At 45.7% G+C, this 26,381-nt stretch overlaps 1 protein-coding gene across 1 annotated transcript in view; it reads left to right on the forward strand.

Annotated features, from left to right (window-relative positions):
- The window catches only part of suclg2 (succinate-CoA ligase GDP-forming subunit beta), a 143,048-nt gene that overhangs the window by 110,448 nt on the left and 6,219 nt on the right, over window positions 1-26,381 (forward strand). The window contains exon 10 of the mRNA XM_024380422.2: window positions 23,817-23,937. Coding sequence (XP_024236190.2) covers window positions 23,817-23,937 — 121 coding nt within the window. The remainder of the gene's footprint in view (window positions 1-23,816; window positions 23,938-26,381) is intronic.

The following is a 26,381-nucleotide window of genomic DNA, read 5'->3' on the forward strand; positions in this document are numbered from 1 at the left end:
CTTGGGCCAAGAAACACGAGCAATGGACCGGTGGATATCTGTCCTTTGGTCTGATGAGTCCAAATTGGAGATTTTTGATTCCAGCTGCTGTGTCTTTGTGAGACGCAGAGTAGGTGAACGGAGTATCTCTGCATGTGTAGTTCCCACCATGAAGCATGGAAGACGTGGTGTGTGGGTGCTTTTCTGGTGACACTGTCTGTGATTTATTTAGAATTCAAAGCACAGTTGACCAGTGTGGCTACCACAGCATTCTGCAGCGTTACGCTATCCCATCTGGTTTGTGCTTAGAGGGTCTATCATTTATTTTTCAACAAGATAATGACCTAACACGCCTCCAGGCTGTGTAAGGGCTATTTGACCAAGAATGTGAGTGATGGAGTGCTGCATCAGATTACCTGGCCTCCACAATTACCCAACCTCAACCCAATTGAGATGATTTGGGATGAGTTGGACCGCAGAGTGATGGAAAAGCAGCCAAAAAAGTGCTCAGAACTCCTTCAAGACTGTTGGAAAAGTTTTCCAGGTGAAGCTGGTTGAGAGAATACCAAGAGAGTGCAAAGCTGTCATCAAGGCAACGGATGGCTCCTTTGAAGAATCTAAAATATTACATATTTTGATTTAACACTTTTATGGTTACTACATGATTCCATATGTGATATTTCATAGTTTATGTCTTCACTATTATTCTACAATGTAGAAAATAGTAAAAATAAAGAAAACACTTGAATGAGTAGGTGTCCAAAATTTTGACTGGTACTGTAAGTATTCAGACCCTTTACTCAGTACTTTGTTGACGCACCTTTGGCAGTGATTACAGCCTTGTCTTCTTGGGTATGACAGTTCAAGCTTGGCACACCTGTATTTGGGGAGTTTCTCCAATTCTTCTCTGCAGATCCTCTCAAGCTCTGTCAGGTTGAATGGAGAGGGTTGCTGCACAGCTATTTTCAGGTTTTTCCTGAGATGTTCACGTCTGGGCTCTGGCTGGGACACTCAAGGAGATTCAGAGACTTGCCCCGAAGCCACTCCTGCATTGTATTTGGTGTGTGCTTAGGGTCGTTGTCCTGTTGGAAGGTGAACCTTTGCCCCAGTGTGAGGTCCTGAGTGCTCTGGAATAGGTTTTCATCAAGGATCTCTCAGTGCTTTGCTCCATTCTTCTTTCCCTCGATCCTGACTAGTCTCACAGTAACTGCAGCTGAAAAACATCCCAACAGCATTATGTTGCCACCACTATGCTTCACCAGAGGGATGGTGACAGGTTTCCTCCAGACGTGACACTTGGCATTCAGGCCAAAGAGTTGAATCTTGGTTTCATCAGACCATAGAATCTTGTTTTTCATTGGTCTTAGAGTCCTTTAGGTGGCTTTTGGAAAACTCCAAGTGGGCTGTCGTGCCTTACTGAGGGAGTGGCTTCCGTCTGGCCACTCTACCATAAACGCCTGATTTGTGCAGTGCTGCAGAGATGGTTATCCTTCTGGAAGGTTCTCACATCCCCACAGAGGAATTCTGGAGCTCTGTCAGAGTGACCATTGGGTTCTTGGTCATCTCCTTGACCAAGGCCCTTCTACCACGTTTACTCTAGGAAGAGTCTTGGTGGTTCCAAACTTCTTCCATTTAAGAAAGATGAAGGCCACTGTGTTCTTGGACCTTCAATGCTGAAGGCATTTTTTGATACCCTTTCCCAGATCTGTGCCTCGACACAATCCCGTCTCGGGGGTCTACGCACAGTTCCTTTCTACCTCATGGCTTTGGTTTTTGGTTTGACATGTACTGTCAAATGTGGGACTTTATATAGACAGGTGTGTGCCTTTCCAAATCATGTCCAATCAATTGAATTTACCACAAGTGGACTCCAAATTGTATAAACATCTCAAGGATGATCAATGGAAACAGGATGCACCTGAGCTCAATTTCGAGTCTCATAGCAAAGGGCCTGGATACTTATTTACATAAGGTATTTCTGTTTGTCATATTTAATATGTTTGCAAAGTTTAAAAAAATAATTTTAAACCTTGCTTTGTCTTTATGGGCTATTGTGTGTAGATTGAGGACATTTTTATTTAATCCATTTTTGAATAAGGCTGTAACGTAACACGAAGTGGAAAAAGTCAAGGGGTCTCAATACTTTCAGAATGCAGTGTATTATCCCTTTTATTATATTGAATTTACAGTATTATTATTATTTTATAGAATTCTAACCTTTTCTATTCTATTTTATGCAATAGGTTGGTGTGGATGCACTTGGCCAGATGGCTGGACTGTACTCTGTAAAATGAGGTACTCGCCCCTGGCCTGTTGCGGCATTCTACAACGTGTTCGACATGGCTGCTATCAACGCACACGTGTTGTACAAGAAATGCCTTGACAAGACAATCAGCAGGAGAGATTTCATCATGGATCCGGCATGTGAGCTTCAAGGCCCATTGAAAACTGTGTGCAGTGCAGCCGAAGCTGTGTGCTGTCTGGACCTGAAGCATAAAGAGAAGACACGATTGATTCATGTGTAAAGGCCCGGGTCTAAGGATTACAATACAGCGTCCGATAGAATCAACGGATTACTTTTTATATATTGTCATGAATATATTTCCACAAGTTTTTTTTAATGCAGTAAGCCGTTACTATTGTTCATGCACTGGTGCTTGTCTTTAGGAACACAGCAAATAATTTCACCTGCACACCTGGCTGGTTATAATATTATCCTCATTTTAGTTTCTACTTTGTCAAAAGAAGCTGTATCTGGACTTTATTAGTTACTTTATTTGTTACTAATTCTAATACTAATTGAATCTACAAATAAAGTTGTTCAAATGGATTACACTGTAATGTTTTTTTATTGTCAGGGAAACATTTTTTTCTAGGACTTTGTAGAGTTATACAAATCATATCCTTGACTCCATCTAAACAAATAAGTAGTTTTTTAGATGCCTTGGCAGCAGCTAATGGGCATCCGTAATAAATACAAAGAGGATGAGTGGTAGATCTCGGCTTGCATTTTGACTCAGAAAGTGGTCTTGACTCAGAAAATGGTGATGTTGGTTAAGGTGGACGACAGAAGTGAGTGCAATGGGGCGATAGTCATTTAATTAAGTGACCTTCGCTTTCTTGGGTACAGGAACAATGGTGGACATCTTGAAGCATCGTTAACAAGTGTGCGTTCTTAATTGGTGGTTGCATTCTTTCACCGCTACGATGAGCCTATGACTATGTTTGCGCATATCAAAAGAATGTAGCTAGTTCAGTTGTTAGCTCCTGAAGTAAATGTTACTGTGAGGTGTAAATTATATGATTTCATTTGTGTGGGTGCATGCCTGAACAGTCTGTAGGTTAGGTTGGTAATATATCCATACCTGTTGTTTGTCCACTCACTGATATGACTGTCTTTGGCTGAGGCATGCATGCCTGTCTGTCTGCCTGGCTGCTTCAGTGCTGTGGGTTAAAACGCCCAGTTGTTTACCCATTAGCAAATGCACTTCACTAAAGAAAAGTGGTGTGTCTATGCAAGCAGAGTGATAAAAAGAAGTTGGAGATGATTTGCCTTGCAAAACAACCCAGCTGCCATTTATATGGCTCATTGTCTCCCAAGATCAGGTGCAATCTGAACTGGAATCATTTGGATAATTGACCTTCTGTGTGAATACATTAGAATAAATTAAAATTTGATTGGCCATGTAGCATTATGAAGAAAGTAGGAATGTTGGTCTGTTATATTCAGTGCTGGTTTGTTGTGCTAGGTCTCGGAGGTGATTATGTATGCCATTCCCTGCTATTATGCATTCCTTCATTTTAATAAAGTAATTCTCGCTCGGAGCGGAGTTGAGCAGAGCACCACTTTGCTGGCTGAGCTCTGCAATGATTGAAAGGAGAAATATCTGAGGATTGTGTATAGTAATCACTGTTCACATTTAACAATGTCTGTGCGTGTACTATGTGTATGTGTCTGATAGTTTGAGGGGTTTGGATGTGTGTGTGGCTGTCTGTGTGTCTCCCTTAATAGTCTAATCTTAACAGCGCTCACGCTACCCTCAAACAGTAGTGCTTTAAATGGAGCGATACTGTGTGTCTGTATGCACACGTGGCCCTACATATCTCTGTTGGCCCCTTCCCATCCCTTACTGATCGACAGCCATTAACCCTTGCTGAAAGGGTTGAGGAATATTTATGTCTGCCTGTCAGCGGTGACATGCGGCCCTCGGGATGAATAATATGCCTGCTGTACAGTCTCTGCCTTTATCACAGCAGCATGGCAGCTACATCGTGTGTGTGAACATGCACAAGATCCTGAGGTGAGCAGCAGGAAATGAGTTCTACATCCCTGACTGACATCTGACAATGTCCCCTGCCAGTGCTGGTCTCTGTGCTCCCTTCTCTCGCTCCTGTGGCGTCTGCCTGCTGCCAGTCTCCCATTTTTCATTGCCTTGTCTTTCTGTCATCTCGTCCCCCTGTTGCTCACGCTCACTCTTGTCCTCTTACCTGACCTTTTTTCGGTCAAGATTTGACCTCCTGTGTGTTTTCCACCTATTCTCTGTCTCACTACTCTTCTCCTACTTGGCAAACTTGAGCCCTTTTTTCACTTTCACTCTAGATTGCTTGCATTCTCCCTCTTTAGGACCACGTATTGACAGTAGATAGATTTCCCATGAAACCATTCTAGTGTCAAATTACTAAATCTCCAGCCTGGATTACTGATGGTAAATTGGACTTTTGCTTTAGAGCCCTTCTTGTTGTGGATTTTTTTTCTGCCCTCCCATCTGATTAAAAAACTATCGGTGGCAAACGCTGAGGGACGTGACCGAGTGCAGGGTCGTTCGACAGACCGACGGCTCCATCAGATATGCCTCTGTGTTTTAATAGTCACTTCAAACTCAACAACAAAGACACGATCCAACATAGCGCACGCCACCATCTCCATAAAAAAGGGATAGGTGAAGTGCACTACAAAGTGCAATTCAGTCTTTTCCAAAGTCGGGTTCCAAACTCGATGAGGCCCCCAGGGCTCCTTGTGAGCACTCGGTGCCTGGTAGCATAGAGAGAATATGAATGATGTGACCTGGGAAACAGCAATGGGATGGGAGAAAGCTCTGATCAGAGGCTGGGGTTGTTGGTTCAGTCAGTGGTGGGATGGATGGGGTGCAGAAGTACGTGTGTGAGCATGGAGGCCAGCAGCTTGCAGACATGAGCACAAATTGCAATTGGTTTATTTGGTTTTTCTAACACTGACTTAACGAGAAACTTAATGAGACACTAAATGAGACAATCCAATGTCATCATGAGTATTTATTCCACTTCTGTAGATCAGGCTGTCTACATTAAACAGCCCGTATTGTATCAATAGATGAAATGCCATTGTTAACACTGTGCTTTACATTTAACTTCGCCTTGATGTCTGTCCCCTACCACGACCTTCAGAAAACTGCCTCTTGTCTGTACGCTGTAAACTGATAGAACACTTGGTAGTTTAGTGTCATGTACATTACTCATTGACTGAAGGATTCAACAAGTGAAATAAAAATATGAATGCATTAGGTTTTATAACCTTATACAACTAGTTTGAGTGTGTGTGGGTCTGTGTGTATGAGTGGTTTGGTGTCTTTTAAATTTGTGGTTAGCGTCTTGGTAGCCGCTTTGTCTTGGCCATATTGGTGAGTGTGTTGAAAAGTGTCTGAGTGATAGGACGACTTGGGAGATGGGTTCACCGAGAGCCAGCTGTCACAGTTCACAACACCCCCGCTCTCTCACAAGAGAGATGGACCTTGAGGCGGAAATGACTGGCTCCAGTATCAATTCACAGGGACACTGTTGTCCCCCCCCCATCCCCCGCATCTCCACCTTCGCCTGTGCCTCCCCTGGCTTGCTGCAAACCCATTTCTGCCTTGATTGGTTTTTTCTTCAGAGTAGAGAGAGTGTGCTGGTCAGTCACGTGGCAACAGGGCCTGAGGAACAGAAGGACATGGCCATCTTCAGATCTCGCAGCATAGAGAGCTTTTCAGGACAGCTGGATGTGTCAGGAGATGGAGAGAGAGAAGGACGTATTGTATAGGATAGGACATTGTTTTTCAGAATGGGTTGGTTTGTGCTATGTCACTGTTAGGTCATATCAGGGCTCAACAAAGTGTTGACATTCATATTTCTTGATACCTAGTGACGACCAATGCAATGAATGGTTTCTGGATTTGTCATGACATATGGTCAGTCACCTACCTGGTGCTTGAGTATTCCAGGAAAATAACTTGGGTATTCCAGGAAAATGACATGGATTTGGAAGAAATGAGAGAATGGTCTTTGATACAGAATCATACTACTTCTACAGCTATTTTTATAGCTACATTTTCTATACTTTCACACATACAAATATCTTCCAAATGACATTTGCGCACACATTTGTTTATCTAAAGCTTTACTAAGAGGGACAATGTTTGCAGTAAAGACTCGGTGAAGCCAAATTTCCCTGTGTGTCGGTAGAGAAGCATCTCCTGTCCATTGATCATGAAGGTAGCCGTCAGTCACTGAGGGTTTCTTAAAATGAAGTGAAACTTTAGATGGCGGTGTCAAGATGTGTTTGTGAGCAGGCTTTCTTGACATAATGCTTCATCTCTTTCACTTTGGGCGAGGAGGAGCTGTCATGCTTCAACAGCCCGGATAATTATTTCCCTCTTATCCCCCTCGCCAGGCCCAATCCCAGCCTTCAATAGCATCCAGGCCTGCACGGCACCACGACACGTATACCCCCGCATCTCTATCTCTCTCTATCTCTGTCTGTCTCTCTCGCCCTCTGAAGAGTAGCACACCAGAGGGAATGGATTTGCAGAGAGGAAAATAGCCCTTAGATTTAATAAGATGGTGCCAAAAGAGAAAGCCAGGAGGAGGATACAAAGAAGAACTACAATCAAATGGACGGTCTTATTGTCCAGGCCAAGTGTCCTGTTTGTAGTGCTATACACAAACGTACATATGCTATTTAATATCCATGCTGTGCACGTGTGTTGTATGACTGACCATGTATGTGTTTTTTGTCCTCAGAAGCGACAAGTCATTTTGAGGTGGGTTCAATCGGTTATTTGTTTTCGGGATAAACTGGGAGCTCCATTGATGTAGTGAGGAGGACTGGTTTATATGGTGATTGCTTCACCGGGTTCTCCAATAGGCTAAGTGGAGCTTTCAAACTATTGCTCTCACCTACCTGTGGGAAGGTGGTGGGGACCTAAATAGAACTGGGCCCAATACCACAGCTGAACTGCTGATTCATGGTAGATCATTAGTGCCTGTAGGCCCTGTCTTCATTTGGAAAGGCTGCATGTTAACCGTTAGCCCCTGTTTTGGGTTGTGCAGCCCGGTGGAGGAGCAGAATAAACAAGCCAGGACCTGCAGGCCTGTCAGAGGAGGCTGCTGTCACCAGATAAAGCAGAACAATGCCCTTAATAGGCCACAGAGAGACCAAGGATTTCCAGATGTTTCTGGACTATCTGCTAGGCTACAACAAAAGAGATGTGTTTCCTCTGACAGATTAGCAGTGGTCAGCAGGGGTACACTGCTGTTAGTGTGAAGCACAGTGCTAAATGTGTGTCGGAGTGATAATTCAGCAGTACACACTTACCACAGGGATGCTGGCAGCAGACAGAGGAAATGCAATTCTGGATGGGTGGTTAGTTAGTTCAAATGAGCGGAAGAAAATCACTTTTTAGGTGTTGAGAGATCTATAGGGGAGAAATATTATGGTTTCTCCTCATGTCTATTTTGTAGGTATCATGGTTTTTTTGGAGCTGGACAAATTGACTTGTTGGGTTATAATGTTGTGTATATACCAGTCAGTCATATGACATTCATCCTCATATTGTGTTGAACATGAGGCATAGGCATAAAATATGAATGTGTTTTATAAAATGCATTGACACTGGGGATTTTCAGTTCCTCTGTCTGTCAGCGTAGAGTCTACGAGGCTACATTTCATCCCATCTTAAATGCAGTTCCTCTGTCTGTCAGCGTAGAGTCTACGAGGCTACATTTCATCCTGTCTTAAATGCAGTTCCTCTGTCTGTCAGCGTAGAGTCTACGAGGCTACATTTCATCCTGTCTTAAATGCAGTTCCTCTGTCTGTCAGCGTAGAGTCTACGAGGCTACATTTCATCCCGTCTTAAATGCAGTTCCTCTGTCTGTCAGCATAGAGTCTACAAGGCTACATTTCATCCTGTCTTAAATGCAGTTCCTCTGTCTGTCAGCGTAGAGTCTACGAGGCTACATTTCATCCTGTCTTAAATGCAGTTCCTCTGTCTGTCAGCGTAGAGTCTGCAAGGCTACATTTCATCCCATCTTAAATGCAGTTCCTCTGTCTGTCAGCGTAGAGTCTACGAGGCTACATTTCATCCTGTCTTAAATGCAGTTCCTCTGTCTGTCAGCGTAGAGTCTACGAGGCTACATTTCATCCCATCTTAAATGCAGTTCCTCTGTCTGTCAGCGTAGAGTCTACAAGGCTACATTTCATCCTGTCTTAAATGCAGTTCCTCTGTCTGTCAGCGTAGAGTCTGCAAGGCTACATTTCATCCCATCTTAAATGCAGTTCCTCTGTCTGTCAGCGTAGAGTCTACGAGGCTACATTTCATCCTGTCTTAAATGCAGTTCCTCTGTCTGTCAGCGTAGAGTCTACGAGGCTACATTTCATCCCATCTTAAATGCAGTTCCTCTGTCTGTCAGCGTAGAGTCTACGAGGCTACATTTCATCCCATCTTAAATGCAGTTCCTCTGTCTGTCAGCGTAGAGTCTACGAGGCTACATTTCATCCCATCTTAAATGCAGTTCCTCTGTCTGTCAGCGTAGAGTCTACGAGGTTACATTTCATCCCATCTTAAATGCAGTTCCTCTGTCTGTCAGCGTAGAGTCTGCGAGGTTACATTTCATCCCATCTTAAATGCAGTTCCTCTGTCTGTCAGCGTAGAGTCTACGAGGCTACATTTCATCCTGTCTTAAATGCAGTTCCTCTGTCTGTAAGCGTAGAGTCTACGAGGCTACATTTCATCCTGTCTTAAATGCAGTTCCTCTGTCTGTCAGCGTAGAGTCTACGAGGCTACATTTCATCCCGTCTTAAATGCAGTTCCTCTGTCTGTCAGCGTAGAGTCTACGAGGCTACATTTCATCCCATCTTAAATGCAGTTCCTCTGTCTGTCAGCGTAGAGTCTACGAGGCTACATTTCATCCTGTCTTAAATGCAGTTCCTCTGTCTGTCAGCGTAGAGTCTACGAGGCTACATTTCATCCCGTCTTAAATGCAGTTCCTCTGTCTGTCAGCGTAGAGTCTACGAGGCTACATTTCATCCTGTCTTAAATGCAGTTCCTCTGTCTGTCAGCGTAGAGTCTACAAGGCTACATTTCATCCTGTCTTAAATGCAGTTCCTCTGTCTGTCAGCGTAGAGTCTACAAGGCTACATTTCATCCCGTCTTAAATGCAGTTCCTCTGTCTGTCAGCGTAGAGTCTGCGAGGCTACATTTCATCCTGTCTTAAATGCAGTTCCTCTGTCTGTCAGCGTAGAGTCTACGAGGCTACATTTCATCCTGTCTTAAATGCAGTTCCTCTGTCTGTCAGCGTAGAGTCTGCGAGGCTACATTTCATCCTGTCTTAAATGCAGTTCCTCTGTCTGTCAGCGTAGAGTCTACGAGGCTACATTTCATCCTGTCTTAAATGCAGTTAACAGGCTGGATAATGGAGGCTGAAAAGCCTGTTTCTACTGTGAAGCTCTTTCGCAGTTTGATATGAAAGAGCCTTGACGGTATTGGAGCAGAGGCTGCTATGATCCTATTATGTGAAGTTTGAATCATTCACTGGGCCAGGTAGAACTCCTCATACGTTACAGGCATCAAGGTTCCCAAAGGATCCCGGTACAATAAACTTTATTCCTTTATGCTCTGCTGCAAGCAAATAAATCGCCTATATTTATCCTAGCTCAAATGATGAGGCTACTGTATCACAGGGACAATTGGAGAATAGTACAATGTATGTTATTGAATTGCATCCGAGTGGATTTGAATTGATCTTTGTGATTTTGGGTTGGTCAGAGTTTGAGTCCGAGCTCGAATCGACTGGATCACATGTAAGATTGACTTTTGAATGGAGAAGGGATTGTTCCAAAGGGATTGACCCTTACATTCCTTTCTGCTTTTAATCAGTGTGACATTTAAAGAGCCAGATCTACGGTGGAGAGGCTCTGTGGTTCTACTGTTTTCAACGTCTCTAAAGCCACTGCAGTATGTAACCAATATGTCGTCAACCGTTTGCAGAATGGCTCCCGTGCGCCATCCAGGTGCAACACATTGGTGACGGAGTTGACACCTTACCCCCTTGCTGTATAAAGGTCGTTGAACTTGATGTGAATGACATATTTACAGAGCTTTCTGAATATGGTGTTGTCTTCATCCATTTCCTGAACACTGAGGATACAAGGAACTTAGAGAGTGTTTTAGACCTCTGCTCATGGTGGCGCTGTGTGACAGCAGGTGGTTGATCATGTGTGCCTAGTCTTTTAACTCTGCAACGATAGATTTTTGGTTTGAAAACTCACATTGGAATCATGGCTAGTGATCACACTTAACCAAACATTTCTCAAATATTGTGTTGCAACCGTTAAAAGCCTGTTTGGTGAAAGTTGATCTCTTGTACATGGGCTAGGGGGCTGCTCTGTTGAACATGTTTTTGACTGACAAAACTCCACTGAAGTGAAGCCAACTATTTTTCATCCATATTTCTATAAACTGCTTTTACTTGCATGCGGGCATATATAAATCATGTCTCATGTATCATTTATATACATAGATGTTAATAGGACACTCGTGAATGGAAGAAATATGGTGCTACTGAATAGAGCTGGGATTGAAAAATGTGCTGCTGATGGCAACAGAATAGGGCTTGTACTGAGCTTCAGAACCAGCATCTTAATATGTATTGCCCCCCAGTGGTGAGGAGACAGAATAGCAGGACGTTCACCAGTGTTACCCCGCACATCCCTGTGTTGCGTTCTGTAAATCAGCCTCAAGCGCTGATGGGAAACTTCAATCACTCTGTGTGTCGCCAGAAACCGTCCGAACCACACGGTGAAGGAAAGATTCATTGTGAGATGTCTTACTGAACATGATTTTTATTGAGTTTGATTATCCACAACAGTGCTGTTACAGTATGTACAGTAAATCACACCAGGGAGCCACCACGGTGGTCCACAAGTCAGATCATGGGCATTGATTGGGCTTCCTTGAGTGACATTGTATAAAGTTAAACTCGAGTGTAATATGTATGTTGATGTGTAGATATACCTTTCCTAGTGTGGTGTCCTTGGAGTATAGATAGTCTAATGAGCTACAGGGAGAAATCAATGGCAGGGCTAAGGTTCAACAGAGCTTGGAGTATTGACAGATCTCACCACCAGAAGCCACAGCGACCTCTGCCTGTCTCTCTTTCTGTCTTTCTCTTATCTATTACTCTCGCTCTCTTTCTAGCTTGCTGTAACTCTCCCTTTCTAGTGCTCTCTTCTCGCTCTCCTCTCACTCTCCTCTCGCACTCTCTCCTATTGCTATTTCGCTCTCTCTCCTCTTGCTATCTCACTCTTGTTCTCTCTCCTCTTGCTATCTCACTCTCGTTCTCTCTCTTGCTATCGCTCTCATTCTCTCTCCTCTTGCTGTCTCGCTCTCGTTCTCTCCTCTTGCTATCTCACTCTTGTTCTCTCTCCTCTTGCTATCTCGCTCTCGCTCGCTCTCCTCTTGCTATCTCGCTCTCGTTCTCTCTCCTCTTGCTATCTCGCTCTCGCTCTCTCTCCTCTTGCTATCTCGCTCTCGCTCGCTCTCCTCTTGCTATCTCACTCTTGTTCTCTCTCCTCTTGCTATCTCGCTCTCGCTCGCTCTCCTCTTGCTATCTCGCTCTCGTTAGCTCTCTTGCTGTCTCACTCTCGTTCTCTCTCTTGCTATCGCTCTCATTCTCTCTCCTCTTGCTGTCTCGCTCTCGTTCTCTCCTCTTGCTATCTCGCTCTCGTTCTCTCTTGCTATCTCGCTCTCGTTCTCCCTTGCTATCTCGCTCTCGTTCTCTCTTGCTATCCTATCTCGCTCCTCTCGTGCTCTCATCTTGCTATCTCACTCCTCTCGTGCTCTCTCCTCGTGCTATCTCGCTCCTCTCATGCTCTCTCTCCTTGATATCGCATTCTCTCATCTTGCTATCTCGCCCTCGTTCTCTCTCCTCTTGCGATCTCGCTCTCGCACGCTCCTCTTGCTATCTTGCTCCCGCGCACTCCTTTTGCTATCTCGCTCTCTTCTTGCGCTCTCCTCTCGCACTCTCTCACCTCTTGCCGCTCTTGTGGGAGAAAGATGTACATATAGGGAGAAACATAATACTGTAACACAAGAGAAAGATACACTTAGAGTGCATTTGCCATTCTGGTAAAATGCATTGTCTATTGTATAGGACAGGAGGCCAGAGTAAGGCCATGAGAGCATAGGACAGCTGGACATACCAAGGTCAGAGGGAAATACAAAGGAGGGGGTCAGCCAAATGACCAACTGATGGACTATAGACATAGGCCATATATTTTTAGGACATGAAGATGCTGAAGGAATGTCAGAAGAGACACATAGTCTACGAGTCCTAATAAGGACAGACATACCAAAGAACACACCAGGCTGAACGTAAGGGCCCATAGCATAAGATGGGCATGTATTATTTTTGGGACATGAAGAGGTCCTGTCACCATTATAACTTGACTGAAGGCAGATATGGGCGTTATCGAGCTGAACAAGCAGGATGCACAGATTGGGATATAATGGTGGCAGATGGACTGAGGGAAGTAACTTCATTTGCATGTGGGATGGACTCATATGTTGTATGTGTATAAATACAGAGCCAGTGCTCTGGAAAAGTGTGTGTTCCGCGGACCATCTAGGCTTCTGATATGTTTGTATTAAAAGCCTATATTGAATTCACAAGTTCTTGTAAGTGTTACATTTTGTTACGATTCTCCACGACACTCTCTCCTCTTGCGCTCTCTCTCATCTTGCGCTCTCTCCTCTTGCGCTCTCTCCTCTTGCTATTGCACTCTCTCTCCTCTTGCTATCACGCTCTCTCTCTCCTCTTGCTATTGCCCTCTCTCTCTCTCCTCTTGCTATCGCGCTCTCTCTCCTCTTGCTATCGCGCTCTCTCTCCTCTTGCTATCGCGCTCTCTCTCCTCTTGCTATCGCGCTCTCTCTCCTCTTGCTATCGCGCTCTCTCTCCTCTTGCTATCACGCTCTCTCTCCTCTTGCTTTTGCACTCTCTCTCCTCTTTCTTTCACGCTCTCTCTCTCCTCTTGCTATCGCGCTCTCTCTCCTCTTGCTATCGCACTCTCTCTCCTCTTGCTTTTGCACTCTCTCTCCTCTTTCTTTCACGCTCTCTCTCTCCTCTTGCTATCGCGCTCTCTCTCCTCTTGCTATCGCTCTCTCTCTCCTCTTGCTATCGCGCTCTCTCTCCTCTTGCTATCGCGCTCTCTCCTCTTGCTATCACGCTCTCTCTCCTCTTGCTATTGCGCTCTCTCTCCTCTTGCTTTTGCACTCTCTCTCCTCTTTCTTTCACGCTCTCTCCTCTTGCTATCGCGCTCTCTCTTGCTTTTGTACTCTCTCTCCTCTTGCTATCGCGCTCTCTCTCTTGCTTTTGCACTCTCTCTCCTCTTTCTTTCACGCTCTCTCTCCTCTTGCTATCGCGCTCTCTCTCTTGCTTTTGTACTCTCTCTCCTCTTTCTTTCACGCTCTCTCTCTCCTCTTGCTATCGCGCTCTCTCTCTCCTCTTGCTATCGCTCTCTCTCCTCTTGCTATCGCGCTCTCTCTCTCTTTCTTTCACGCTCTCTCTCCTCTTGCTATCGCGCTCTCTCTCCTCTTGCTATCGCTCTCTCTCCTCTTGCTATCGCGCTCTCTCTCCTCTTTCTTTCACGCTCTCTCTCTCCTCTTGCTATCGCGCTCTCTCTCCTCTTTTCTTTCACGCTCTCTCTCTCCTCTTGCTATCGCTCTCTCTCTCCTCTTGCTATCGCGCTCTCTCTCCTCTTGCTATCGCGCTCTCTCTCTCTTTCTTTCACGCTCTCTCTCTCCTCTTGCTATCGCGCTCTCTCTCCTCTTGCTATCGCGCTCTCTCTCCTCTTTCTTTCACGCTCTCTCTCCTCTTGCTATCGCGCTCTCTCTCTTGCTTTTGTACTCTCTCTCCTCTTTCTTTCACGCTCTCTCTCCTCTTGCTATCGCGCTCTCTCTCCTCTTGCTTTTGTACTCTCTCTCCTCTTTCTTTCACGCTCTCTCTCCTCTTGCTATCGCGCTCTCTCTCTTGCTTTTGTACTCTCTCTCCTCTTTCTTTCACGCTCTCTCTCTCCTCTTGCTATCGCGCTCTCTCTCCTCTTGCTATCGCACTCTCTCTCCTCTTGCTTTTGCACTCTCTCTCCTCTTTCTTTCACGCTCTCTCTCTCCTCTTGCTATCGCGCTCTCTCTCTCCTCTTGCTATCGCGCTCTCTCTCCTCTTGCTATCGCGCTCTCTCTCCTCTTGCTATCGCGCTCTCTCTCCTCTTGCTATCGCGCTCTCTCTCTCTTGCTATTGCGCTCTCTCTCCTCTTGCTTTTGCACTCTCTCTCCTCTTTCTTTCACGCTCTCTCTCCTCTTGCTATCGTGCTCTCTCTCCTCTTGCTTTTGCACTCTCTCCTCTTTCTTTCACGCTCTCTCTCCTCTTGCTATCGCTTCTCTCTTGCTTTTGTACTCTCTCTCCTCTTTCTTTCACGCTCTCTCTCTCCTCTTGCTATCGCGCTCTCTCTCTCCTCTTGCTATCGCGCTCTCTCCCTCTTGCTATCATCGCTCTCTCTCTCTTGCTATCGCGCTTCTCTCTTTCTTTTACGCTCTCTCTCCTCTTGCTATCGCGCTCTCTCTCTTGCTTTTGTACTCTCTCTCTCTTGCTATCGCGCTCTCTCTTTGCTTTTGTACTCTCTCTCCTCTTTCTTTCACGCTCTCCTCTTGCTATCGCGCTCTCTCTCTTGCTTTTGTACTCTCTCTCCTCTTGCTATCGTGCTCTCTCTTTGCTTTTGCACTCTCTCTCCTCTTTCTTTCACGCTCTCTCTCCTCTTGCTATCGCGCTCTCTCTTGCTTTTGTACTCTCTCTCCTTTTCTTTCACGCTCTCTCTCCTCTTGCTATCGCGCTCTCTCTCTTGCTTTTGTACTCTCTCTCCTCTTTCTTTCACGCTCTCTCTTCTCTTGCTATCACGCTCTCTCTCTGCTTTTTTGTACTCTCTCTCCTCTTTCTTTCACGCTCTCTCCTCTTGCTATCGCGCTCTCTCTCTTGCTTTTGTACTCTCTCTCCTCTTTCTTTCACGCTCTCTCTCTCCTCTTGCTATCGCGCTCTCTCTCTCTTGCTATCAATTCTCTCTCCTCTTGCTATCGCGCTCTCTCTCCTCTTGCTATCTCTCTCTCCTCTTTCTTTCACGCTCTCTCTCCTCTTGCTATCGCGCTCTCTCTCTTGCTTTTGTACTCTCTCTCCTCTTTCTTTCACGCTCTCTCTCCTCTTGCTATCGCTCTCTCTCTTGCTTTTGTACTCTCTCTCCTCTTTCTTTCACGCTCTCTCTCTCCTCTTGCTATCGCGCTTCTCTCTCTCTTGCTATCGCGCTCTCTCTCTTTGCTATCGTGCTCTCTCTCTTGCTTTTGTACTCTCTCTCCTCTTTCTTTCACGCTCTCTCTCCTCTTGCTATCGCACTCTCTCTCCTCTTGCTATCGCGCTCTCTCTCCTCTTGCTATTGCGCTCTCTCTCCCTCTTGCTATCGTGCTCTCTCTCCTCTTGCTTTTGCACTCTCTCTCCTCTTTCTTTCACGCTCTCTCTCCTCTTGCTATCGCGCTCTCTCTCTTGCTTTTGCACTCTCTCTCCTCTTTCTTTCACGCTCTCTCTCTTGCTATCGCTCTCTCTCTTGCTTTTGTACTCTCTCTCCTCTTGCTATCGCGCTCTCTCTCTTGCTTTTGTACTCTCTCTTTCTTTCACGCTCTCTCCTCCTCTTGCTATCGCGCTCTCTCTCTTGCTTTTGTACTCTCTCTCCTCTTTCTTTCACGCTCTCTCTCTCCTCTTGCTATCGCGCTCTCTCTCTTGCTTTTGCACTCTCTCTCCTCTTTCTTTCACGCTCTCTCTCCTCTTGCTATCGCGCTCTCTCTCTTGCTTTTGTACTCTCTCTCCTCTTTCTTTCACGCTCTCTCTCCTCTTGCTATTGCGCTCTCTCTCCTCTTGCTTTTGCACTCTCTCTCCTCTTTCTTTCACGCTCTCTCTCCTCTTGCTATCGTGCTCTCTCTCCTCTTGCTTTTGCACTCTCTCTCCTCTTTCTTTCACGCTCTCTCTCCTCTTGCTATCGCGCTCTCTTGCTTTTGTACTCTCTCTCCTCTTTCTTTCACGCTCTCTCTCTCCTCTTGCTATCGCGCTCTCTCTCTCCCTCTTGCTATCGCTCTCTCTCCTCTTGCTATCGCGCTCTCTCTCCTCTTGCTATCGCGCTCTCTCTCTTTTCTTTTACGCTCTCTCTCCTCTTGCTATCGCGCTCTCTCTCTTGCTTTTGTACTCTCTCTCCTCTTGCTATCGCGCTCTCTCTCTTGCTTTTGTACTCTCTCTCCTCTTTCTTTCACGCTCTCCTCTTGCTATCGCGCTCTCTCTCTTGCTTTTGTACTCTCTCTCCTCTTGCTATCGTGCTCTCTCTCTTGCTTTTGCACTCTCTCTCCTCTTTCTTTCACGCTCTCTCTCCTCTTGCTATCGCGCTCTCTCTCTTGCTTTTGTACTCTCTCTCCTCTTTCTTTCACGCTCTCTCTCCTCTTGCTATCGCGCTCTCTCTCTTGCTTTTGTACTCTCTCTCCTCTTTCTTTCACGCTCTCTCTTCTCTTGCTATCACGCTCTCTCTCTTGCTTTTGTACTCTCTCTCCTCTTTCTTTCACGCTCTCTCCTCTTGCTATCGCGCTCTCTCTCTTGCTTTTGTACTCTCTCTCCTCTTTCTTTCACGCTCTCTCTCTCCTCTTGCTATCGCGCTCTCTCTCTCTTGCTATCGCGCTCTCTCTCCTCTTGCTATCGCGCTCTCTCTCCTCTTGCTATCGCGCTCTCTCTCCTCTTTCTTTCACGCTCTCTCTCCTCTTGCTATCGCGCTCTCTCTCTTGCTTTTGTACTCTCTCTCCTCTTTCTTTCACGCTCTCTCTCCTCTTGCTATCGCGCTCTCTCTCTTGCTTTTGTACTCTCTCTCCTCTTTCTTTCACGCTCTCTCTCTCCTCTTGCTATCGCGCTCTCTCTCTCTTGCTATCGCGCTCTCTCTCCTCTTGCTATCGTGCTCTCTCTCTTGCTTTTGTACTCTCTCTCCTCTTTCTTTCACGCTCTCTCTCCCTCTTGCTATCGCACTCTCTCTCCTCTTGCTATCGCGCTCTCTCTCTCTCTTGCTATTGCGCTCTCTCTCCTCTTGCTATCGTGCTCTCTCTCCTCTTGCTTTTGCACTCTCTCTCCTCTTTCTTTCACGCTCTCTCTCTCTTGCTATCGCTCTCTCTCTTGCTTTTGCACTCTCTCTCCTCTTTCTTTCACGCTCTCTCTCTTGCTATCGCGCTCTCTCTCTTGCTTTTGTACTCTCTCTCCTCTTGCTATCGCGCTCTCTCTCTTGCTTTTGTACTCTCTCTTTCTTTCACGCTCTCTCTCTCTTGCTATCGCTCTCTCTCTTGCTTTTGTACTCTCTCTCCTCTTTCTTTCACGCTCTCTCTCTCCTCTTGCTATCGCGCTCTCTCTCTTGCTTTTGCACTCTCTCTCCTCTTTCTTTCACGCTCTCTCTCCTCTTGCTATCGCGCTCTCTCTCTTGCTTTTGTACTCTCTCTCCTCTTTCTTTCACGCTCTCTCTCCTCTTGCTATCGTGCTCTCTCTCTTGCTTTTGTACTCTCTCTCCTCTTTCTTTCACGCTCTCTCTCTCCTCTTGCTATCGCGCTCTCTCTCTCTCTTGCTATCACGCTCTCTCTCCTCTTGCTATCGCGCTCTCTCTCCTCTTGCTATCGCGCTCTCTCTTTCTTTCACGCTCTCTCTCCTCTTGCTATCGGGCTCTCTCTCTTGCTTTTGTACTCTCTCTCCTCTTTCTTTCACGCTCTCTCTCTCCTCTTGCTATCGCGCTCTCTCTCCTCTTGCTATCGCTCTCTCTCCTCTTGCTATCGCGCTCTCTCTCTTGCTTTTGCACTCTCTCTCCTCTTTCTTTCACGCTCTCTCTCTCCTCTTGCTATCGCTCTCTCTCCTCTTGCTATCGCGCTCTCTCTCCTCTTGCTATCGCGCTCTCTCTCCTCTTGCTATCGCGCTCTCTCTCCTCTTGCTTTTGCACTCTCTCTCCTCTTTCTTTCACGCTCTCTCTCTCCTCTTGCTATCGCGCTTTCTCTCCTCTTGCTATCGCACTCTCTCTCCTCTTGCTTTTGCACTCTCTCTCCTCTTTCTTTCACGCTCTCTCTCTCCTCTTGCTATCGCTCTCTCTCTCTCCTCTTGCTATCGCGCTCTCTCTCCTCTTGCTATCGCACTCTCTCTCCTCTTGCTATCGCGCTCTCTCTCCTCTTGCTATTGCGCTCTCTCTCTTGCTTTTGCACTCTCTCTCCTCTTTCTTTCACGCTCTCTCTCCTCTTGCTATCGCGCTCTCTCTCTTGCTTTTGTACTCTCTCTCCTCTTGCTATCGCGCTCTCTCTCTTGCTTTTGTACTCTCTCTCCTCTTTCTTTCACGCTCTCTCTCTCCTCTTGCTATCGCGCTCTCTCTCTCCTCTTGCTATCGCGCTCTCTCTCCTCTTGCTATCGCACTCTCTCTCCTCTTGCTATCGCGCTCTCTCTCTCTTTCTTTCACGCTCTCTCTCCTCTTGCTATCGCGCTCTCTCTCTTGCTTTTGTACTCTCTCTCCTCTTGCTATCGCGCTCTCTCTCTTGCTTTTGTACTCTCTCTCCTCTTTCTTTCACGCTCTCTCTCCTCTTGCTATCGTGCTCTCTCTCTTGCTTTTGTACTCTCTCTCCTCTTTCTTTCACGCTCTCTCTCTCCTCTTGCTATCGCACTCTCTCTCCTCTTGCTATCGCGCTCTCTCTCTCTTTCTTTCACGCTCTCTCTCCTCTTGCTATCGCGCTCTCTCTCTTGCTTTTGTACTCTCTCTCCTCTTGCTATCGCGCTCTCTCTTGCTTTTGTACTCTCTCTCCTCTTGCTATCGCGCTCTCTCTCTTGCTTTTGTACTCTCTCTCCTCTTTCTTTCACGCTCTCTCTCCTCTTGCTATCGTGCTCTCTCTCTTGCTTTTGTACTCTCTCTCCTCTTTCTTTCACGCTCTCTCTCCTCTTTGCTATCGCGCTCTCTCTCCTCTTGCTTTTGTACTCTCTCTCCTCTTTCTTTCACGCTCTCTCTCCTCTTGCTATCGCGCTCTCTCTCTTGCTTTTTTACTCTCTCTCCTCTTGCTATCGCGCTCTCTCTCTTGCTTTTGCACTCTCTCTCCTCTTTCTTTCACGCTCTCTCTCCTCTTGCTATCGCGCTCTCTCTCTTGCTTTTGTACTCTCTCTCCTCTTTCTTTCACGCTCTCTCCTCTTGCTATCGCTCTCTCTCTTGCTTTTGTACTCTCTCTCCTCTTGCTATCGCGCTCTCTCTCTCTTGCTATCGCGCTCTCTCTCCTCTTGCTATCGCGCTCTCTCTCCTCTTGCTATCGCGCTCTCTCTCCTCTTTCTTTCACGCTCTCTCTCCTCTTGCTATCGCTCTCTCTCTTGCTTTTGTACTCTCTCTCCTCTTTCTTTCACGCTCTCTCTCTCTCTTGCTATCGCGCTCTCTCTCTCTTGCTATCGCGCTCTCTCTCCTCTTGCTATCGCGCTCTCTCTCCTCTTGCTATCGCGCTCTCTCTCCTCTTTCTTTCACGCTCTCTCTCCTCTTGCTATCGCGCTCTCTCTCTTGCTTTTGTACTCTCTCTCCTCTTGCTATCGCGCTCTCTCTCTTGCTTTTGTACTCTCTCTCCTCTTTCTTTCACGCTCTCTCCTCTTGCTATCGCGCTCTCTCTCTTTGCTTTTGTACTCTCTCTCCTCTTTCTTTCACGCTCTCTCTCTCCTCTTGCTATCGCGCTCTCTCTCTCTTGCTATCGCTCTCTCCTCTTGCTATCGCGCTCTCTCTCCTCTTGCTATCGCGCTCTCTCTCCTTTGCTATCGCGCTCTCTCTCCTCTTTCTTTCACGCTCTCTCTCCTCTTGCTATCGCGCTCTCTCTCTTGCTTTTGTACTCTCTCTCCTCTTTCTTTCACGCTCTCTCTCCTCTTGCTATCGCGCTCTCTCTCTTGCTTTTGTAATCTCTCTCCTCTTTCTTTCACGCTCTCTCTCTCCTCTTGCTATCGCACTCTCTCTCTCTTGCTATCGCGCTCTCTCTCTCTTGCTATCGCGCTCTCTCTCCTCTTGCTATCGCGCTCTCTCTCTCTTTCACGCTCTCTCTCCTCTTGCTATCGCGCTCTCTCTCTTGCTTTTGTACTCTCTCTCCTCTTTCTTTCACGCTCTCTCTCTCCTCTTGCTATCGCGCTCTCTCTCTCTTTCTATCGCGCTCTCTCTCCTCTTGCTATCGCGCTCTCTCTCCTCTTGCTATCGCGCTCTCTCTCCTCTTTCTTTCACGCTCTCTCTCCTCTTGCTATCGCGCTCTCTCTCTTGCTTTTGTACTCTCTCTCCTCTTTCTTTCACGCTCTCTCTCCTCTTGCTATCGCACTCTCTCTCCTCTTGCTATCGCGCTCTCTCTCCTCTTGCTATTGCGCTCTCTCTCCTCTTGCTATCGTGCTCTCTCTCCTCTTGCTTTTGCACTCTCTCTCCTCTTTCTTTCACGCTCTCTCTCCTCTTGCTATCGCGCTCTCTCTTGCTTTTGCACTCTCTCTCCTCTTTCTTTCATGCTCTCTCTCTTGCTATCGCGCTCTCTCTCTTGCTTTTGTACTCTCTCTCCTCTTGCTATCGCGCTCTCTCTCTTGCTTTTGTACTCTCTCCTCTTTCTTTCACGCTCTCTCTCCTCTTGCTATCGCGCTCTCTCTCTTGCTTTTGTACTCTCTCTCCTCTTTCTTTCACGCTCTCTCTCTCCTCTTGCTATCGCTCTCTCTCTTTTCTTTCACGCTCTCTCTCCTCTTGCTATCGCGCTCTCTCTCTTGCTTTTGTACTCTCTCTCCTCTTTCTTTCACGCTCTCTCTCCTCTTGCTATCGCGCTCTCTCTCTTGCTTTTGTACTCTCTCTCCTCTTTCTTTCACGCTCTCTCTCCTCTTGCTATCGCGCTCTCTCTCTGCTTTTGTACTCTCTCTCCTCTTGCTATCGCGCTCTCTCTCTTGCTTTTGTACTCTCTCCTCTTTCTTTCACGCTCTCTCTCCTCTTGCTATCGCGCTCTCTCTTTGCTTTTGTACTCTCTCTCCTCTTTCTTTCACGCTCTCTCTCTCTCTTGCTATCGCTCTCTCTCTCTCTTTTTCTTTCACGCTCTCTCTCCTCTTGCTATCGCGCTCTCTCTCTTGCTTTTGTACTCTCTCTCCTCTTTCTTTCACGCTCTCTCTCCTCTTGCTATCGTGCTCTCTCTCTTGCTTTTGTACTCTCTCTCCTCTTTCTTTCACGCTCTCTCTCTCCTCTTGCTATCGCGCTCTCTCTCTCCTCTTGCTATCGCGCTCTCTCTCCTCTTGCTATCGCGCTCTCTCTCCTCTTGCTATCGCGCTCTCTCTTTCTTTCACGCTCTCTCTCCTCTTGCTATCGGGCTCTCTCTCTTGCTTTTGTACTCTCTCTCCTCTTTCTTTCACGCTCTCTCTCCTCTTGCTATCGCGCTCTCTCTCTTGCTTTTGTACTCTCTCTCCTCTTTCTTTCACGCTCTCTCTCCTCTTGCTATCGCGCTCTCTCTCTTGCTTTCGTACTCTCTCTCCTCTTTCTTTCACGCTTTCTTTCACGCTCTCTCTCTCCTCTTGCTATCGCGCTCTCTCTCCTCTTGCTATCGCGCTCTCTCTCCTCTTGCTATCGCGCTCTCTCCTCTTGCTATCGCTCTCTCTCTCTTTCTTTCTTTCTTTCACGCTCTCTCTCCTCTTGCTATCGCGCTCTCTCTCTTGCTTTTGTACTCTCTCTCCTCTTTCTTTCACGCTCTCTCTCCTCTTGCTATCGCGCTCTCTCTCTTGCTTTTGTACTCTCTCTCCTCTTTCTTTCACGCTCTCTCTCTTGCTATCATGCTCTCTTTCCTCGTTATCACGGTTTCTCTTGCTCTCTCTCTCTTGCTATCGCGCGCTCTCTCCTCTCATGCTCTCTCTCCTCTCATGCTCTCTCTCCTCTCACGTACTCTCTCCTCTCACGTACTCTTCTCACTCTCCTCTCGTGCTCTTTCTCCTCTCGCTCTCTCTACCTCTCTGTGATTTTGTCTGATTGTAATGCTGTAACTGGGCAGAGGCAGTGTCAGGATTAGACCAATCTGCTGTCTGTGCCTGGGGCGAGAGCTACCTAGGGCCAAGGGGAACACACACTCACACCTCCAGGCTGTGGAGATGACATCTACCTTTAGAAAGGAACATTCAGGCCCTGCTTCAGATCTCACCTACAGTAGCAGGATGTAAGGCAGACAGTGAAATTGTTTTATGCAAGTTTGGACCAATGAGACTCTCTCTCACACCACCTCTCACTCACTATAGACGGAATGTTCTGTGGAGAAGCAATTTTGTCTGTGCGTGTGTAGTGCATGTGTGTGTCTTTGGCATGGCTGTCCCTGTGTTATTGGTTATGGTACTGGCTCTAATAGTGTGGTATCAGTCACAGATGACAGTGATGAACAACACCTCCACCTGAGGACTGCTTCTCCTTGGAGATTGACAGCTGCTCCACATTAATATGGCTGTCTGACGAACACAAACAAACACACACCATGTAGTGTGTCCTCAAAGAGGACATATTCATTGGCGAACATATACAATGTTGTCTGACTTGAATCCAGGAAAAGCACACTCATCAAACGGCAATACAATTCTTGAACCAATATGTTGTATTCCAATGTTCAGTCTATACACTGGCTTTTTTTAGTTACATATGCAGATCTCAAGAATGTGGCCCAAGGAGATTGGATTTGGCCCAAGAAGAGTGTGTAAACATCATTAACTCACACACGCACACGCACACACACACACACACACACACACACACACACACACACACACACACACACACACACACACACACACACCATTCACACACACAATGGCTCTTACAGATTAGAGATGATAAACAAACATGCATTATTAATCCTCTGCTCACACTCAACTTTTCACACAACTGCCCTGAGTAATTACTGTTGTGTTTTGTTAGTGTAATTACCCTGCCTGGCCAGACATCACACAGTCTGCCCTGAGTAATTACTGTTGTGTTTTGTTAGTGTAATTACCCTGCCTGGCCAGACATCACACAGTCTACCCTGAGTAATTACTGTTGTGTTTTGTTAGTGTTATTACCCTGTCTGGCCAGACATCACACAGTCTGCCCTGAGTAATTACTGTTGTGTTTTGTTAGTGTTATTACCCTGTCTGGCCAGACATCACACAGTCTGCCCTGAGTAATTACTGTTGTGTTTTGTGAGTGTAATTACCCTGCCTGGCCAGACATCACACAGTCTGCCCTGAGTAATTACTGTTGTGTTTTGTTAGTGTAATTACCCTGCCTGGCCAGACATCACACAGTCTGCGGCAGGTTTACTGTTTCAGTCTTTTCTCTCCCTCTATCACTTTACTGTAAACATTTTAGATATGAAGACATCAATATGTGTAAGATGAATTGTAGGTGTACAGAATAGGAGAACCCGTTATAAGTTTGAACATTTCTTAGGACTATAATAACCCTCCTGTCCTCCGGGCCACAGGTGGAGGCCATCCTGGTGAACATCTTCGGGGGCATCGTCAACTGTGCTATCATTGCCAACGGCATCACCAAGGCTTGCCGTGAGCTGGAGCTCAAAGTTCCCCTGGTTGTCAGGCTGGAAGGTGGGTACTGTACAGGTGGTGCTACACCCACAGCTCTACACCCCTACCTACCATCAGTTTGACTAGTCTTTACACTCCCGGCCCACAGCTCTACACCCCTACCTACCATCAGTTTGACTAGTCTTTACACTCCCGGCCCACAGCTCTACACCCCTACCTACCATCAGTTTGACGAGTCTTTACACTCCCGGCCCACAGCTCTACACCCCTACCTACCATCAGTTTGACTAGTCTTTACACTCCCGGCCCACAGCTCTACACCCCTACCTACCATCAGTTTGACTAGTCTTTACACTCCCGGCCCACAGCTCTACACCCCTACCTACCATCAGTTTGACTAGTCTTTACACTCCCAGACGCTAGCGTCCCACCTCGACAACAGCCAGTGAAATTGCAGGGCGCCAAATTCAACACAACAGAAATCTCATAATTAAAATGACTCTAACACACAAGTATTATCCACCATTTTAAAGATAAACTTCTTGTAAATACAACCACAGTGTCCGATTTCAAAAAGGCTTTACGACGAAAGCACACCAAACAATTATGTTAGGTCAGTACCTAGTCACAGAAAAACACAGCCATTTTTCCAGCCAAAGAGAGGAATCACAAAAAGCAGAAATAGAGATAAAATGAATCACTAACCTTTGATGATCTTCATCAGATGGCACTCATAGGACTTCATGTTACACAATACATGTATGTTTTGTTCGATAAAGTTCATATTTATATCCAAAAATCCCAGTTTACATTGGTGCGTTATGGTCAGAAATGCATTGTCTCAAACAAACAAACGTGAAAGTGCAGAGAGCCACATCAAAAACAGAAATACTCATCATAAACATTGATAAACGATACAAGTGTTAAGCATGGAATTATAGATAAACTTCTCCTTAATGCAACCGCTGAGTCAGATTTCAAAAATGCTTTACGGCGAATGCACACTTTGCGATTATGTTAGGTCAGCTCCTAGCCACAGAAACCCATACAGCCATTTTCCAAACAAGGAGAGGTGTCACAAAAGTCAGAAATAGCATTAAAATGAATCACTTACCTTTGATGATCTTCATCCGGTGGCACTCCCAGGTCTCCATGTTAGACAATAAATGTTTGTTTTGTTCGATAATGTCCCTCTTTATGACCAAAAACCTTCTTTTTGTTTGCGCGATTTGTCCAGTAACCCGAATGCAGAAGGCGCGTGCACTAATTCCAGACAATAAAAGTTAGTAGAAATGTGCCAAACGATGTTTAAAATCAAACCTCCTGTTGTTTTTGTCATAAATAATCAATCATATTTCAACCGGACAAAAGCTTCGTCAATAGGAAAGGAGAAACAAGAAAGGCTCGTTCACAATCAGACGCATGGCTGATGAATGGAAATTTCCACTGGCCACTGATTGAAAGTGCTGTATCTTCCTCATTTTTCAGAGTAAAAGCCTGAAACAATGCCACATGCCACACAGGTCACATGTTGAGGAAGCCATAGAGCTCGTGAACTGGGTCCTAAGTCTTTGTATGGTGGATAGGCTTTCAATGGAAAAACAGCCTTTCAAAATAATAGTACTTCCGGGTTGGATTTTCCTCAAGTTTACGCCTGCCATATCAGTTCTGTTATACTCACAGACATTATTTTAACAATTTTGGACACGTTAGAGTGTTTTCTATCCAAATCGACTAATTATATGCATATCCTATCTTCTGGGCCTGAGTAACAGGCAGTTTAATTTAGGCACGCTTCCAAAATTCCGAATGCTGCCCCCTACCCTAGTGAAGTTAAGCATACCTTTTAAAATGAGGAAAGGAACGACTACAAAAGATGTGTATGCATCGGCCATGCTAAAATGTCAAACAGGTTGCCTTTTGTTTTGATAGAAAGTGAAATTTGCAGATTGGTTTAAACTAGATACAGTTAACCCCAGATACACACACACACACATACATATATATATATATATATATATAACAAGAATAGGTCAACCGATTATGATTTTTCAACGCCGATACCGATTATTGGAGGACCAAAAAAGCCGATACAGATTAATCGGCCAATTTTTTTTTACATTTCTTTGTAATAATGACAATTACAAAAATACTGAATTAACACTTATTTTAACTTAATATAATATATCAATAAAATCAATTTAGCCTCAAGTAAATAATGAAACATGTTCAATTTGGTTTAAATAATGAAAAAACAAAGTGTTGGAGGAGAAAGTAAAAGTGCAATATGTGCTATGTAAGAAAGATAACGTTTCAGTTCCTTGCTCAGAACATGAGAACATATGAAATCTGGTGGTTCCTTTTAACATGAGTCTTCAATATTCCCAGGTAAGAAGTTTTAGGTTGTAGTTATTATAGGAATTATAGGACTATTTCCCTCTATAGCATTTGTATTTCATTAACCTTTGACTATTGGATGTTCTTATAGGTAATTTACTATTGCC

This window comes from Oncorhynchus tshawytscha, linkage group LG02 (assembly GCF_018296145.1).
Source record: "Oncorhynchus tshawytscha isolate Ot180627B linkage group LG02, Otsh_v2.0, whole genome shotgun sequence".
Lineage (NCBI taxonomy): Eukaryota > Metazoa > Chordata > Actinopteri > Salmoniformes > Salmonidae > Oncorhynchus > Oncorhynchus tshawytscha.